The sequence below is a fragment of the Balaenoptera acutorostrata genome, chromosome 3, assembly GCF_949987535.1.
Source record: "Balaenoptera acutorostrata chromosome 3, mBalAcu1.1, whole genome shotgun sequence".
Lineage (NCBI taxonomy): Eukaryota > Metazoa > Chordata > Mammalia > Artiodactyla > Balaenopteridae > Balaenoptera > Balaenoptera acutorostrata.
The window spans coordinates 63,577,261-63,594,625 of NC_080066.1; the positions used below are offsets into that span (position 1 = coordinate 63,577,261).

Below are 17,365 nucleotides of genomic sequence, written 5' to 3' on the forward strand. Positions count from 1 at the left end.
AAGGGGACTCCTAGGCAGGGCTAAAGGTCATGAAATTGAGAGGACCCTTAGGCTGTCTCCTCTGGGGACAGCCAGCCACTTGATGGTGCCTGGCCCTGAACTAGAGTGGGAGGGGAACTGTGGATGTGGTGGGTATAGTTGGGGGGGCACGTTTGGAGGGGCTGAGGACCTTTCTCCTCTACGTGCTGGCTCCCCCACTCCAAGCCTGCTCTTGTGAAGGGTCTGAGCTGCCCCTCTCCAGGGCTGTGGCAGCTTCCTGGGACCTCAGCACCAGTGGGGAGGTTTGTCGGGCCTTGTGGGAGGGCAGGTTTCTAGCCTCCCCCCTCCTCTATCCCCCCCCTCCCTCCCTGCCCACCCCCGCCTGGGCCCCACTCACTGAAGCTCCCCGTAGTTGGGAACCAACCTGGCGATGACTACCGTGGGGCCGGGGCTGCTGACCAGGGGCTCGCTGACCCCCCAGAGAAAGACCTGGGGAAGAGAGGAGGCGGGTGAGCCCTGGGTGGCCTTGGGCCCTCTCGGGGACATGGCCAGCCCACCATCTTTCTCCCCGACAATGAGACCATCCCTGCATCCACATCTCCGCACATGCTCCCGCCTGCTCCTGCCTCACTCGGTTCTTGAACAGAGGTTCAGGGCTGCCCTCCTTCAGGCCCTGGGCCAGACATTGGGAAGGCAGCGGGAGAAGACGCTGATTCTGTCCCCACATACCTCCGCTGCCATCCCAGCGGCTCCTGGTCCTCACCTCTGTCCACTAATGGGCTCCCACTCCCCCTTCAGCCCTCACCCCAAACCCCACCCCCCAGCCGTGGCTCCTTTTACTCCTCTGACCCCTCGCTGACCTCTGCTTCTACTCCTGCGCCCAACCCATTCCCTTTCCCAGGCAATTTGGTACCCGGTGACGACAGCTGCCTTCTGAAAAATGACTTGGATCATCTTATCCCCCTGCCCCAACCCCACTGCCCTTAGAATGGATTCCATAATTCTAACCATGATAGCCAAGGCCTGTACGGGTTGGCTGGTCTGCCGCTCAGCCCACATCTCCTGCAGCCCCCCAACCTCTTTTGTCTCACCCCTCCAACATGCCCCACTTGTTTCTGCTTCAGGGCCTTTGCTTGCGCTGATGCCTCTGCCTACACTCCCCACCTCCACCCCCACCAACTCAGTGGCTGGCTCCTTCTCCTCTTCCAGAGCTTAAATATCACCACCTCGGAGAGGCCTTCCGTGACCGTTCTTCCTAGAGAGGCCCCCCCCACCCTCTCAGCCCCTAGATTGCCTCTTCATAGCATCAGCATCACTTGTGTTATTCTAATTTCTTTCTTGTTTATTTTCTGTCCATTCGACTAGAACCCTGGCTTTGCAGGGGCAGGGACCATATCTATCTTATTCACTGCTGTATTCCCAGCTTTTAGCAAAAGTATCTGACAGAGAGTAGAAGCTCAATATGTGCTTGTGGGATAAATGAGTGACATTAATGAAGCAGAAAAGGGGAGAACAGGCGCAAGAGAGGTTGACTGTGTTTATGAGTGTGAGAGAGAGAGAGAACAAGAGTCCTGGGAGGGGGAGGAACAGGAGACAGGCAGTGGCCTCAAGGAGGCGCTGGGGTTGAGCTGGCCTTGGAGGATGGGTGGTGATACTGATTACACGGTGCTGATGGGAAGAAAAGCAGGAAGAGGAAGGGACTCTGGACTTGGCTAAGGGGCCACGTCTCAGGGACACCTCAGGATGGGAAGAGGCCCCTGCCAGGTTGGACCATACCTTCCCTGGTCCTTCTAGCTCTGCCTTCAATGGGAGGAGAGAGGCTGGGAGTACGGGCTTGTCCTGGATCTTTTCCTTTTTCTCCTCCCCCTACTCCCCCAGCACCCTCTCCTAAGCCCTTCTGCCAGGACCCATCTCAGCTGGTTGTCAGTTCACTCCACACAGGTGTGGGCTGATAAGGGCTTGAAATAGTGATGAGGACTTTTCAGGTCTCACTGGGGCCTCTGGAGTCTGAATCCCTTTACCAAATTCAAAGGACTGAATCTCTGATGGTGGCATTTCAGACTTCGGATGGGGATGAGGTCTGGGCCTGAGGGATTTCACTGGAACCTGTTAGACTCTCTATTGCTCACAGGACTCCAACAGGTGTAAGGGCTGAGAGGGGGGTCTGAGAGGTGTGTGTGTGGGGTGCTAATTTACAACTCTTCTGTGATGAATGGTCAGGTGTGAATGAGACAGCTGCCCAAGCAAATTCTTCTTCCACTGTGCTCCCTGGTCTGCCATCAGGAGCAGACCAGGAAGACATCTGTGCTGGGGCAGGGGAGTGGGCAGGGTGCTGGAGGGCAAAGGGGCCCAGACTCTGTGGGAGTCAGAGGGCTGGGGTGGGGTTGAGGCAGATCCACAGGGAGGTGCCCTGCAGGCCAAGGTTCAGCCTGGGTCCAGAGGTATGGTCCCCTCTCTGTGGGGCATGGCCTGGGGACAGCAAGGCCAAGCTATTGTTACTCTTCCTTGTTCCGTGTGTGTGTGTGTGTGTGTGTGTGTGTGTGTGTGTGTGTGTGTGTGTGTGTGTGTGTGAGAGAGAGAGAGAGAGAGAGAGAGAGAGAGAGAGAGAGAAGGCTGCTGGCTGTCCTCAGGAAAGACCATGATCAAAAGGCAGGGGGAGATGGGAGCAGAGGGTGCCTGCAGGTCTGACAAATGCTGACATCAAGGATGGCTGAGGGGAAGCAGAGATGTGGGTCAGGAGCTCTGGGCTCCCATACCAGACTCTCCTTGGGTCTCAGTGTCCCCAGCTGTGAAATGGGGCTAGTGCCCTGCCAGGCTTACAGTGATATGGGGCAGATCAGAACAGCCCTGCTGGGGCAGGGGAAGCCCAGAGCTTAAGCCCCCTTGGCTCCCGCCCTGATCATACTCAGGCCATGACTGGATTTGAATCTGTCATCCTGGGCAGTGTGAAGGCTGAGGGAAAGGGAGAGGGGCTAGGTCCCAGGACCACATCTTCCTGGAGCATCACCAGTCCTCCTGGGGCTACTGAAAGACCTAGGGATAGAAGGTAATGGGGGGTGGAGAGCATGTATGGAAGCTAGGCTTAAGCTGGGCCCAGCCCCAGCCTGGTTAATGGAAGAGGCTCCAAAAATAGTCATTGAATGAATGAATGAATGAAGACCTAATTGGAAGACCAGCCAAACAGAAACAGGACTCAAGGAAGAGTGGGGAGGCCCCTAAAATTTTCATTTAGGGGATGTAGATTCTAGGTCCGGAGTCACTACTCCAGAAGGGAGTGAATAAGAGAGAAAACACCAGAAAATGTGGGCCAAGGTAGGGGCTCTTTACTTCCCCACATGAGAGTCAGGGAGACATAGACTTTAGGAGCCTCCTGTCCTCCCTACGGCACTCCCTGCAGGGTGTGTGAGGAGCACAGCAAGGGAAGGCAAGGTTAGGGCAGGGTCATATGCCTGGAAAGTGCTGGAAAAGATTAGGCAACATCATCATCAACTTTATCCCCATCATCCCTGCCATCCCAGGGCAGGTTCTATACCAACTACTTTGGCTACTTTTGAAAAACCCAGTTGCTTTTTTCTTTCTTGATTTCTTCCCCAGACACCCCTGTCCCACACCATCAGACCAGCCAGAGGTGGCCAAGGGCAGAGCCTGGGGCCTGCTCAAAGCTTGGCCCCTTCCCACCCCATCCCACCCCTGGGGGTCCCGGTCCCAGCACCTCCAGAGCTGTGTGGTTGTGGCCCATGTAGTGGGAGATGAAGTTGCCCTTCCGAACGACTGTTGCATAAAGTTGGGTCTTGGCAGTGGCTTCATCAGCTTTCCCAGACTCAGTGGGCTGGGGAAAGGGTGGGGGAAGAAGACACACAAGGAGGAGAGTGACTAAGGGGCAGACCCTGGCCATAAATCCAGCCCTCTACAGACAATCACTTGGCATTGCTCCACTGGGGCTCCGAGATGATAATTAAAGCTCATGGTCCCTGCGAGCCCTTCCAAGGAGATCAATATAATAAATCTTCCCTTTTCTATTTGAATATTTCATCGCCCTCACAAGGACCACTGCCTGCCTGCTCTCTGTGTAAAGATGTGATAACAAGGTCTGAGTTGTAAGTGGACAGAGAGCCAAGAAGTCTGGGTGATGCTCCCAGAATTACAGCTGAAGTGCTGAGTCTCCCAGGTGAGTCACTAATCTCTCTGGGTCTTTGCTTCCTCATCCTGAGGCCCTGGGCTTGGGGTTCTCCTTAGAGTCTAGGGAAGGTAAAGACCCCTGGGGCCATGGTTGAAGAGTTGCTTGGAAAGAAAGTCAGTGCCAGGGCCTGGGGGAGGGAGGGAGGAGGGGAAGTAATCTGAACTGAGCACTTACTATGTGGCAGGTCCCTTGCTAGGTGCTTTATGCCCGTCATTGCACTTGACCCTCCAAATGACCATGCTAGGAGGGATATTATCTCAATTTTGCTGATGAGGAATTGAGGCCTGGGATTTTTGGATATGCAGTTAGCAAGCAGCAGACCTGGGTTAGGAACCCAGGCTAACTTCACATTGTTCTTTACTCTAAACAACCCTAGCGGTCTGGAATGCACATGGAGAGAGGGAAAAGTGATGCTTCTGCCCATCTCTTGCCAGTGCCTGGCACACAGTAGGTGCTTAATAAAGTACTTGAGCAATGAAAGAGTGAATTCTCCCTTCTATCAATCAGCACTGGGGAGAGGGGTTGGGCAGGGGGGCTGGCCTGGGAGGTTTAGGCCATGGACTAAGGGGCCCTGAGGCTCCCCACTGCAGGCTCATGCCCTATTGCCCACTAGAGGGGTGCATTCCAGGGAACACTTCATTTCCCACACACCCCAACTCTCCTGGGCCTTCTTCCTGTCAATGCAGTGTGAGGAGACAGCACAGAAAGAACTGGCTTGGGAGACAATGTGACCTAGGCTCACACTTGCATCTGCTATTCACTTCCTTTTTAACCCAGGATGAGAGGATTCTGCTCTCTGGGTCCCAGTTCTATGTATGCAAAATGTGATTCACGTTGAGGATTAGAGTTGGTGTGTGTGGTGTCTAGCCCAGAACCTGGAACTTAGTAGGTGCTCTGTAAACACTGTATTACTTTGATTTTTTAGGTACATTTCCACTCTTTAAACACGTATGAAATGAGAATACAGCTTTAATTGGTGTATTCATTTAATGTGGTAGATGTTCTATGCTTATTGGGCTGTTTTATGGAGATGAACTTGAAGAATTCTAAATTCTTATGGAAATCATTCCTGTCGATCTTCCAGGAGCTATTTTTCCTGAGCCCCACATGGGCCAAGAGTTGTCATACTGCTGGGTGGGCATGGGATGCCCAGGGTTGCTCTGACGGAATAGCTAGGGGCATCAAGGTGGTTCCCACCCGCTCTCCCCCTACTTGTCCCAGGCCCAGATGGGCTCAGAGCCCAGGGCTCTGACTCACTTTCACCAGCTCAAAGTGATAGGGATGGAAGACACACAAGTACTTGATGGGGATTTGCTAGGACAACAGCCCCTCTTTCTTTTTATTGTCCACCACCTTGAGGATCACATCTGGAGAGAGAAAAGATGAACACAGGGTCATGGCAGGGCTTAGCTGACCCCTGTCCCTCCCAGTGAGGTGAGACGGTGAGAGGTGGGCAAGGGAGCAGGGCCCACACTGAAGAACCAACATGCATGCACATGTGTGGAACACACAGATGCACACAACTTCACAAGCACTGTTTGAGCCCCTGCACAGGGCAAGGCTCCATGCTAGGTGCTGTTAGGACTGAAAGATGCAATTCTCTCCTGTTCCAGAAACTCCCAGCCCAGAGATGAACACACACAGAACTGACCCCAGTCCCCCTAGCAACAGACACATGTGCAGGCACAGAGACACACACATAAGCAGGAATAGGACCCCTTCCCAGGAATAAGGCCCCTTCCTCTGGTCACAGACACTCTCACTAACTCCTCAGGCAGGAAGGGGAGGGCTTATCTCCCGTATGCTGTAGAGGGGGAAACTGAGGCTCAGTAAGGAAAAGTGATCTGCTCAAGAACCTTTCAAGGCAAATATCACTAAAAGTCTACTCCAATTAAATGAAAACTAGTCTAAACACTAAGAATGATGCACCACTTAGGAAACTCCTTCCAAAGAGACTACATTTTGCCTTCAAATGCATGAACTTCGGGATGAACTCTGAGGAAAATACCAATGACCTGGAAATAATCATGGTGGTCCTACTTAGTGAGCACCTACTGATTGCCAGGTATGGGGACGGGCACGCCTGAGCCATTATTCCAACAAATTCCCGCAGTCCCTCAAGTAGGAATCACCATTTCTGTTTTCTAAATGTGGACACTGGAGCTCAGAGAGGTTATATAACTTGATCAACATCACACAGCTAGTAAATGGCTGATGTGAGAGGCTGGATTTAGTGACCTTGGAGTCATCTTCCCACTCTGGAAGTCTATGATTTAAGGAAGAACAGGAGATGGTGAAGGAGGGAATGAAGAGGTGGATGGAGGAGGAGGGAGATAAAAAGAGAGATCTATAGAAGAATGGGAAAGGGAGGAGCGGGGTGGATGGGCGTACCCGAGGGAGACTATTGGGTAGCTCCTTGCCCTCTGCCTCGCTTCCTGAGACAAGGACATTTCAGCACCAGGGACAGCTGCCGCTCTGCAGGCTCACTGGGAGCATAGCGCTGCTGGGTCACTTGGAGCTGGGTGGGTCATTTGAATGAGGGTGTGGAGGAGGAAGTTGAGAGCTTTGCTGATTACTCTTCTTTTCTTCTTCCTCCCCACAGCTACCCGGGATGCACAGAGAGGGAAAGACACTTGCCAAAGTCCCTCAAGAGCAGGCCATATGGGATTCATGTTCAAAGGAAAGAGGGGAAAATGGTCACCAAAAGGACTTGAGGCTGTCTTGAAGAAACTAGAGTAAGGGACTTCCCTGGTGGTCCAGTGGTTAAGACACTGCACTTCCACTGCAGAGGGCGCAGGTTTGATCCCTGGTCGGGGAAATAAGATCTCATATGCCGCGTGGCCAAAAAATAATAAAATAGAAATATGAGCAAAGTAAGTGATATATTAAAAAGAAAAAAAAAAAAGGGCAGAGTAAGGCAAGAGGTGTGAAGTCAGCAGACCTGGTTTCTAGTACTAACATACCAACTTGCTTTGTGACCTGTAGCCAGTCATTTAACCTCTCTGAGCTTCATGTTCCTGCTCTGCAAAATGTTAATACTTTAAAGAAGAAAAACTCTGTCCCTCTCCTAATAATTGCTGTAAGGAGGGGAATATGTTTTTCAACCTATAAAATTCTAAGCAAATGCTCCTTGTAGCTGTCACCATTTTCCTGCTCATTAACCTTCTGTAGTGCCCCATACGCTTACCCAGCCCTGAGCAGATTGAAAAAGCTCAGCTGGGGGATTCCAGTGCTCCCAGCCAAAGCTACAACAGTAGCTGTGGAGGCTGCAGCCTCTCATGGCCACTACCCATGGGCCCTGAGTCCCCACATACAGTTGGAATTTGCTGAGGCCGAACAAGGGGTGAGTGCCCTGCATTTCTCCCCCCGCCCCCCAGTCTCTGCAGCTCTGTGTGGGCAGCCATACAGATGAGCTGTCATTGGAGGGAACGGACAGCCATTCCTCCCTGTTCCTGTCTCCATGCTACAAACACGCTTCATCAGCTTCTCCTCTGGGCATTGTGCCCCTCCGGTCTCCTACAGCTCCCTTTGTGCGGCCAACAAGCCATTTCTGCCACCAGCCTGCTTTAGCCCTGAAACAGGGCCTGCAACTCCCCTTTGCTTTTCATTAACACATCCTCGAGCTACCTCCTGCCCTTCCCCCACCTCTTGGTCTGGCCCCCATCTCCCCCACCCTTCACCGCAGATATCACCACAGCAACCGGTTCCAACCAGGTTCTAACAAGCATCCAGCTACTTCAATCTGCAAAGAGCCTCCTGCCAATATTCTCTGCTTGCCCATGAGGCCTCCCCACCCTCCTGTCCTTCCTGCAGTGAGTCCGGCTTCCCTCTCTGCTACACAGATGGGCCCCAAGGTCACTGACTCATCACGCCCCTTCCGGTAATCACCCCAGATGTGTAGAGCCCAGGACAGCATCACAGCCCTGGTCCACTCATCACAACCCCTAACTTCCTGTCAGCCACATAGATGTATACACATACACAAACTACACACACTTAGGTACCAACAGGCACATATCAGCTCCCAGGTAAATCTAGGTGCACACATAACACACTGTTGCAGCCAGACATGTGAATGCACGCACACATACAAGACACACAGACATGCATGCCTGTAGGCATAGTCACAAGCACATACTCACACACTCACACAATGTTCACACATGCACATGAACCAGCATGCAGGCATTCACACACAGGCACACACGAGCATTTGCATGAGATCCTAGGTCAATTTCTCCTCGTTTTCCACATTTTCTCAACAGCTCCACCCATCCCTTTACAGGCAGAAGAAAATCCTCTGGCTTGACCTAGAACTAGCTTCTTCTCCTTTTACCGATGCTCCTCTTCACCCCTTTTCTCTCTCATTTTCCACCGTCTTTAGCAGCTGGCTTTCTGCTCTTTGTGAGGTAGACAGGGAGCTCTGTCTAAGTCCCTGGCAAGATTTTCAAGGGCAGAGGTAAAGCATGTCATCTGAGGTGTGTCGCTTGCAAGACGGGAGTCTGAGGCTCTTCTGACTAGATACGACCAGAGACATCACGGGCACCTGCGAGTCTATGCTGACTGCCTGATGCCGGTACCCACAGCTGTCCTGCCATCAGCCAGCCAATATTCCTGTGCGCCCCGCTTGAGTTCTCACCTGAGAGTGGAAAGCAGGTGGGCCCCCGGTGTGGAAAACACAAGTGTGCCCACGTATGTGTGTACACTGGTACCTTAAATTGCCTGCAGTGTCAGAATTTGCCAAAACACAGGGACTGGAAAGGCTTCTGGGGTGGAGGAGTGAGAACAATTAGGCAGTTTCTATGACAGCAGCCCCCAACTTTGGAAGCACAGACACACTACTGTCTGACAGTGGGCAGTTCCCAGGGAGGACTAGGCAGGATGTGAAGCCATTCTAGGGAAGCAGCTAGAGCTCAGGAGCTATACTGAGAGCAAGGAATGCTGATCCTAGGTTCCCCCACTTGCTGATGACTTGAGTTGAGCCTGTGATATAAGTTCCCCGGACCTCAGTGTTCTCACCTGAGCAATGGGAGCAGCACCGCTCCTCTTGGGAGGGGTGAGCCCATGAGCAGTGCATGGGGACGTGTCAGGAAGCTGTAATGTGCCATTTCAGTGGGAGACGGTGGTAATAACAACCATGAAAATAATAACAATGGTCGTAAAATAGATAAGCTTTCGTTGTCTGGAAAATTCATTTATCTGGAACAACTCATTTTTCGAGCAGGCTGGGGAGATGAGGCGTGACAGCATTATGATTTTTTTCCTTTAAAGTGCTTCTAACTGAGCCCAGGGAGACGTTCAGGTGGCTTCCAGCTGCATTGAGAGGGAGGCTGGTTCTGCCCTGCACCCCTCCTAAGCCCCACCTGCCCCTTCACCGCCTCACCTTCATGCCCCGCATCCTCAGCTTGGATCTCCACTTTGACCGTGTCCCCCCTACCCCTGATGGGGGCTTTGCTGGGCTCCGAGGGCACAGATGTGACTTGGAACTCTGGTTCTTCGCTTCCTCCGATGTGGTTTTCCTGGTGGGGGGGCGCAGGCTGAGCCACAGGGAGGGTGCCCTGCCTGCTGCTCCCCGCTCTCAGACCCCACCGTCCATAAATCTGAGCGAAGAGTGGACGGGGCATGAAGCGCTCCCTCTCAGGCAGAGACACTCATGTCATCCCAGGCCCAGGGAACGCCAGGCCTCTCTCCTCGGCTGCCCTGCCTGCCCGGGTGACCAAGGCACCAGAGGATGAGGGTGGGGGTGGAAGAGGAGGTAGACACCTAGCCTGTGTGACTTCCTGCCCCCTGCCAGGTCAGGGCTTCCCAGCAGGCGCCTGAGTGCAGATTCCCCATCTTGATCCTCTTCCTGAGGTTCTGTTTGGTGGGAGGAGGCCTCTGGGCAGGGCAGCTGTGCAGTGCCCACCTGGCTGATCTCTCCTTTAACTTTCATCTCCGCAAGCTTCTGGCCCAGCTACCCGGCTCCAAACCTTTTCAGTGGGGTACACATGCGCCACCGTCTTCTGCGGCAGCCACTGTGTGCAGGGCCCCGGGCAGGGCACTTGGGGGCTGGGCACAGGGCAGGGCAGGGGGTGGTGAGGGGTTTCAGGCCTGCAAGCCCTCAAGGTCCTGCAGGGTCAGGCTGTCCCAGGTGAGGTGGGAGCTTGGGCCTTCTGCATCCCAGCACATCCCACAGGTATCTGGGATGTGTCCCTGAGATCCTGAGCCATCAAACAGTTCAGTGAGAGAGTTAATGCTTCTTCTGTTGAGGAGGTTATTATATCAGGGCTGTAAGCGGTGCTGCTACATTAACTGCAGCAATCATGGGTGAGGACTCATCTCAGAGCGCCTTGGCAGGGGGAAGCCACACCACACACCCGGGAGGGAGAAGCGTCGTGCACAAATGGTACCCCAGGGTGGGAAGCAGAAATGGCGTCCACACCAGCCCTTGGCCCCCACCCCCAGATGCCCCCAAAGAGAGTGTGGGGCAGGCGAGTCGGCCCAGAAGCTCAGAGCCAATGTGCCCCATGTGTTAGCAGCCCCAGCCTTGATCCTTCCCAGCCCAGCCTGTTCCTCTCTTCCAGGAAGCCCTCTGGGACCCCCTGGCTCTCATTGCTCCCTCTCTCCTCTTGACTTGAGTGACACAGTGGCCTGGATCTTTCCTTCTAGTCATTACAGCCCTACTCCTGTGGACACCCATTCTTGTGGGAGTCCTGTATCCAAGCTCCAGGGGTCAACTAAGGATTCCCCTCTGCTTCAACTGAGAGGCAGTATGACATGGTGATGATGACAACGGGGTCCCTGGAGTTAGACCACTTGGGTTCCAAATCCCAGCTCTAACTCTTAAGTAGCTGTGTGACTTTGGGCGAGGTTCATAACCTCGCTGTGCTTTACTTCCTTCATCTGTGAAATGGGGACGGTAATGCAGGGTTGTTGCGGGCATGAAATGAATTAATATGTGTAAAGTACCTGAGACATTGTTAGATACCATGAGAGTGTTAATAATAATAATAGTAGTAGTAGTAATAATAATAATAATTTTAATTGCCCCAGGTCTGGTGTCTCCCTATCTTGATCCCCAGCTCTGGGTCTGCAACTGGAGGTCTCTGGCAGAGGCAGAGGTAAGGTAAGTCACAGCAAAGAATACACAGAAAGAGTATAGGCTTTGGAGTCACACTGACTGGTTTCCAGCCCACAGTTCTCCTCTGGCCAGGTCCCCTCCCCTCTCTGAGCCTCAGTTTCCTCTTCTGTAAGTAGTACCTCCCTCCGAGGGTTGGTTATAAGGACTGGGAAGAAAGCATGTTAAGCTCTGGCACACAGAAGGCCCCATTCATGTTATCCCCTCATTTGTGATACAAAACAACCTGGGTGTGTCCAAAGCCACCTGACTGAGGGCAGCGTGAAGGGGAAAGGGATGCACTGAGGGAGGACTGAGGTGAGAAGGGGTGTGCTGCCCAGAGAGCCGGAGCGATGGAGCCCGCCAGACTCGGTGCCCACCCAGACACAGGCATCACCTCCCCACGCCTGCAAAGCGGGTCCCTCTGGCCCAGGGCTGTGTGGGAGGCCGCCAGGCTGGAGAGAACAAGGCAGTGAGGCTGGCGGGTGATGGAGCCCAGCCTGCCCACGCTCCTCAGGTCCCTTCCTCCCAGCTCTGTGACCTCTGCTAACAGAGGGGTGCGACCTGGACCCCTCCACCTGCCACTCTGCTCTGGTTCCCCCTCTGACAGCCGCCCCCAAGGTCAGAGGCCTCAGAGCTCTCGGCAGCCTCCCACCAGCTCCCATTCCACCTGCTCTGTTCATTGTCCACACCTCCCTTCCTCTGGGAAGCAGGAACTGGGCTCCACAGAGGACAGAGGGCAGAGCGCAGCAGAAAGGCAGGAGCACTAAGCGGAGACTGTTGCAATGATGCATGTGAGGAGGATGTCAGACCTTCTACACCCTAACAGCAAGCTTGCTCCTGCAGGGCATGTGGTGTTTGCATCCCTGGGGGCTTCCCAGTGCAGGGAGAGGACAGACTCGGGGGTGAGCGATGGACTTAAGTCGCAGCAGTGCAGTGACACAATTCAGGTTGGAACCCAGGACCCCAACTTGCCAGCCTGTCTTCCACTCTCCTGATGTCTTCAGCCCCTTGTCCCCTCCCCTGGGCATCTGGCAGGAGGAATTCCAGGTGGAAAGAGACAGGGAAGGGCAATGGACAAGGCTAAGGGAGGCTGCTGGTGCTGACTTCGCTCAGGCATAGAAAGAGTTAAGCAAGCACTTCCCTCAACACACACCACAGAGGTCGGACAGGGCTAGGTGAGCAGAGAAGAAATAACTCTGGAGGGGTGAGGCCCCAGGGGAAAGAGGGAGGCTTTTAGCAGGTGGAGGGAGGCTGTCAGAGTAATGGCTTTTCCTGGCACAGCTGACTCCTCTGGGCCTTGATGCTATTCTAGAAACGAGAGCTAGAGGGGCCTCTGATTCCTCACAGAATTGGAGAAGGGGAGCAGCTCACTCCCTGCTCTCAGCCCCCATTCTGTGCCCTCTGCTGGCACAAGAGAAGCTGAGTTCTAGCGTCCCCCAGGCCTCTGATGGAGCTCGGGTCTCCCAGTGCAGTCTCAGAGCCCAGGGGGCCTCTCTGGGACCTGCCTCCACAGAGCCGCCTGCAAGCCTGAGATCCTCCCTCCCTGTCCCTAAAGCCCTGGCCTGGCTCCAGCAGGGGCCCGGGAGGAGCTGCCAGGTGCTGCCCGCTGTCCTGAGGCTCAGACTTATTCCAGCCATGGGAGCCACCCCAGGATGGAACCGGGCTTGGGCTCAGAGGCACAGTGCGGTAGTCCTGGGTCCAAAGGTGCAGGCAATGCAACCCCTGCCTCAACCCAGCCCACCCCTCAGGGCACTGGAGGGGTGTGTGTATGTTTGACAAACTCCAGCCAGGCCCGAGCACAGCTGTGAGTGGGAGGGGAGAAGGACTCAGCTTTCCTTCTGTGAGGTCAGAACTAAGGGGAACATGTTGTCTGGTTCCCAGGGGCTGCAGCGGTGAGTGGAGGTGAGCACTGGAAACGCACAGGATGTTGATGAAGAAAGAGGGCAAGCTCCTGAGGTACTCCCCACCCTCCACTGTCCTCTGAATGCCCCCTAGGGCACACACCTCACGGGTGGAACCTGTGTGCCACTGTCCCTGTGTCCAGGACGTCTCCCCTCACTCCTCTGTTTCCCCTCCCCCATTACAAGCGCATATGTGCGTGCATGGATGTGTGCGGACATACACACACATACACACGCACAGGATGCCCCAGAGAGGTTTGTGTGCCACACTGTACCCGATCTCTGTACCCAGCCCCCAGTCTACCAGCCCTCAAGCTGCCTCCGCGGTCTCTAAGCCCACCTCCTGCTCTGCCCGTCCTCTTGGTCTTCCACATTCCTCAAAGCATCAGAGCACGAACAACTGTCAAGGTCTGGCCTCCTCCTGGGCAGGGCTTTGGAAGGATGCAGGCCACCTGTCTTGTCCTGAGAGCCAATCCCAGGGCAGCCCCTGGGAGATCATGGGAAAGGGGAGCACCCCAATTTGGGTCTGTTCTGGCTGCTGGGGTCCTGGCTGGGCAGGCTCCTGAATCCTGAAAGACCAGAGGGATATTCCCAGGAGCCCTGGGGAAAGAGGTGGTTGGGTAGATGGAGAAGGATATGACGGAGGGCAGAACCTTTAGGTGGATGGGTGGCAGAACAAGAGGTCTTGTGACTTTTAGACCTGTCCTCCACAGCCCTGCTGCTCTCTCACAGGGAAACTTAGAGGGAGGTGGGGGAACAGGTTCAGATTAAGATTCCTGCAGGCCTAGCACAGGGAGATCAGCTCGGTGCTTTATGACCACCTAGAGGGGTGGGATAGGGAGGGTGGGAGGGAGGGAGACGCAAGAGGGAAGAGATATGAGGATATATGTATATGTATAGCTGATTCACTTTGTTATAAAGCAGAAACTAACACACCATTGTAAAGCAATTATACTCCAATAAAGATATTAACAACAACAACAAAAAAGATTCCTGCTGGCCAGATGCTGGTGTGTCATGATTGGGCCTTATCCTGTCCTGAGGAGGCAGGGCAATTCCCCTCTACCTGGACCCTCCATGCAGGTCTCTGAGCCAGGAAGGCCAGCCTCCCTCATCCTCCTGAAGTCTAAGAGGCATCCAGACTGCCAGGTCACAGGCCTACCTCTATCCCTGGAAGGCACAGAAAAACCCCACGACCTCCTCCTCCCCCAGAGGCCCAGCCTTGTGCAACAGGGACAAGATAGGAGACTTGGCCTCTGCAGAGATGGTCATCTGAACAGGCTGGTCAAAGGCTGGATTCTTGTGTTGCTGACCCTGCCTGGGCTGGACCAGGGAAAGAATGTTTCCTGGAGGAAGCAGGGTTTGAATAGATGGAAAGGAGGACCTTCCCAGTCGGAGGATAGAGCCTGAGGCTCAGAGGGGCCATGAGCTCATGGGCAGCTCTGGGGAGGGGCTGGCTGGTCCATCTAGGGTCGGTGGGTTGGGAGCATGGATTGGAGTAGTCAGAGAGGAAAGCGAGGCTTGTGGTCCTCCCTTACCTCATTCCCTCTCCAGCCCCTTCTCTCCACACCCAAACGCGTCATCCTCTGAGGCCAGACAAGCAGGAGGGAAAACCCCTGGCCATCACAAGGCCAGAGGATAGCTGGGCATAGCTGGGCAAGAAGATGCGGCCTGAGGTTCCATGAAGGAGGAGCTGAGATCTGAGGCAGGGAGTGTCTGGTCTGAAGCTCCCTTCTCTCGCCTCTCCCACTTCACCAGACAACAGCCCATCCATGGCACCCCCCCCCACTCCATGATTGCCTCTCCCCAGCCCCCAGTGCATCTGGTCCTTGTGGGTTTTGAGCTCTTGGGAGGCTGCCACTTAAAGGCATGAGCGGGGCTGCTATTCTCAGCAAAGCGATGGGCTCTCATCCTGGGTTTCATTTATTAATTGGACTCAAATGAACCATCACTAATTGTTGATGGTGCTGCACCACTACAGGCGGGCCTCAATTTAGAGAACTGAGGTGTAACGGGGGTGTAAACCGGAGGCCAGCCATCTCCGCAACCACATGGGTGTGGTTCCTCCCCTGCACTTTCCTGCAGGGAGCGGGGACTGCTCTAGACATCAGAAACGGCACCTTCCAAGAAACTCTGAGATGAGCACTCTGGCAAAGGGACAAATCTTTCTGTAAAACCCAGAATGCTCCCCACATCTCTACCCACACATCATCTGAAATAGTCCTGCTGTTCTCAGGGGACCCCCTTCTGGTCAACAGGCACCCCTCCGCATGGCATCTCAGAAAGGCAGCAGGGCAAGGACAGTCTTTCCATATGGTCCAGGGGAAAACCAGAGCCCACAGAGCTTTGTGACTGGTCCAAAGTCAGACTCAGGCCCCAGTCTCTCAGGCACTGTCACATCCTTTATCCTCTCCAGGGGAGAATTTCCTTGTTTTCCAGAGAGCCCTTTTTTTCTCTGTTGAGGCAGGAGATGGTACGGGGCCAAGAAGGGCCCCTGCCTGTGCCATCTGCCAGCCTTTTTTTTTTTTTTTTTTTTTTTTTAAATTTTATAGCTACTTTATTTATTTATTTATTTATTTATTTTTGGCTGTGTTGGGTCTTCGGTTCGTGCGAGGGCTCTCTCCAGCTGCGGCAAGCGGGGGCCACTCTTCATCGCGGTGCGGGGACCGCTCTTCATCGCGGTGCGCGGGCCTCTCACCATCGCGGCCCCTCCCGCCGCGGGGCACAGGCTCCAGACGCGCAGGCTCAGCAGCTGTGGCTCACTGGCCCAGCCGCTCCGCGGCACGTGGGATCCTCCCAGACCAGGGCTCGAACCCGTGTCCCCTGCATTAGCAGGCAGACTCTCAACCACTGCGCCACCAGGGAAGCCCCTGCCAGCCTTTTGAATATCTAGCTGTGGCCTACCTTGTGGCCTAGCTTGGTGGGGGGACCTGGGAGCCATCTTCTGAGGCGGAGGAGAGAGGGTCCAGCTGTCAGTCAACACCATAGCCCTAGGGGATGGAAGGACAGTCCCCTTGACAAGGGACAGCCCTGGGTGGGACAACCCTGTGAGATCCACCATGACTTGGAATTCTTCTTGATAGGTCACTCTGAACATCCCCTCTTCTGAGTATCCCCTTTCTCATGGATGCAGCTTTAGAGCAGGAGGAATGTGGGCAGACATACAGGTGAACTTCCCAACCTCAAAAGAATGACTTGAGACGCAGAGCCCTACCTCCTGCCCCCTTCCAAGAGACAGCCTCCCTGAGGGGTCCTGGTACCCAAGTTCTGGGGCCTGGAACCTGCTCAGCTGCCTTCTGCCTTGGGAGACTGTGGGCGTAGGACAAGTGAGCAGTGTCTACCACCACTCCCCTCCTCCCACTAGACTGTGAGCTCCTGGAGGACAGGGATTTGCCTTGTCCTGCTGTAGCTGTTCCCGGCTCCCAGGCTGGGCACGTTGGGACCCAGCAAGTGTTTGTTGAGTGAAGGAAGGCGTGACCCTTGGAAAACCACGTGGAGACAGAGGTAGTCCCTCCTCTCCAGCTCTGCTAGGCCAGCCCCCAGTCCAGACTGCTGGGACCCCGCTTTAAGCAGTGTATCTCATCAGTACTGCCCTGGAAGCAGCTCTTGGGCTGGGAGGAAGGTTCAGATTCCAAATTCTATTCCAAACGCATGTCCTCAAAAGGAAGGAAGCAGAGTCCAGCTGTGGGGACTGGGGCCCCTTGAGATTCTGGGGCCTTGGGGCCTTGAGACCCTCGGTCCAGCCTGGGTCCTGGCCTCTCTGTCCCCGCCCGGGGCCCTGCAGCTGGATCCTGGGTCTGGTCCTCCTGGCCACACTGACCACCCTGATTGCCCGCAGCTGTAGTCACGGTCCGGCCGCGCAGGCCCTGCTTTTGAACATCCACAGAACACCGCAGCATGCACACAGCACTCCCTGCAGGCCCTGGGGCTGCCTGGGAAGCCAGAAAATGAGAGAGGGGGGTGGCGGGGGGGGAGGAAGAGGGGCTGATGGGGGACCACCACTCCCTCCCCTCCCTCGGGGCGAGCCACACCTCTATCTCTACCTTGGCGGGAGCAGGGAAGGAGGAGACCACAGCCTGCCCTGCCCAGAGATAAAACCGTTCAGCCTTCGGAGCGTTCCCGGGCCAGGCAGACTGGATTAGCACTCAGGCGCATGGGTTGTGGGTCTGAGTCCTGGCTGTGCTGCCTGCTGACTCTGCAGGATCA

The 17,365-nt window shown here is 54.8% G+C and overlaps 1 protein-coding gene across 1 annotated transcript in view; it reads right to left on the reverse strand.

Moving 5' to 3' along the window:
* The window catches only part of CCDC33 (coiled-coil domain containing 33), a 116,457-nt gene that overhangs the window by 68,004 nt on the left and 31,088 nt on the right, over positions 1-17,365 (reverse strand). Inside the window, 5 exon segments of the mRNA XM_057542674.1 lie at positions 377-468; positions 3,692-3,808; positions 5,417-5,526; positions 9,543-9,678; positions 10,129-10,207. Coding sequence (XP_057398657.1) covers positions 377-468; positions 3,692-3,808; positions 5,417-5,526; positions 9,543-9,678; positions 10,129-10,207 — 534 coding nt within the window.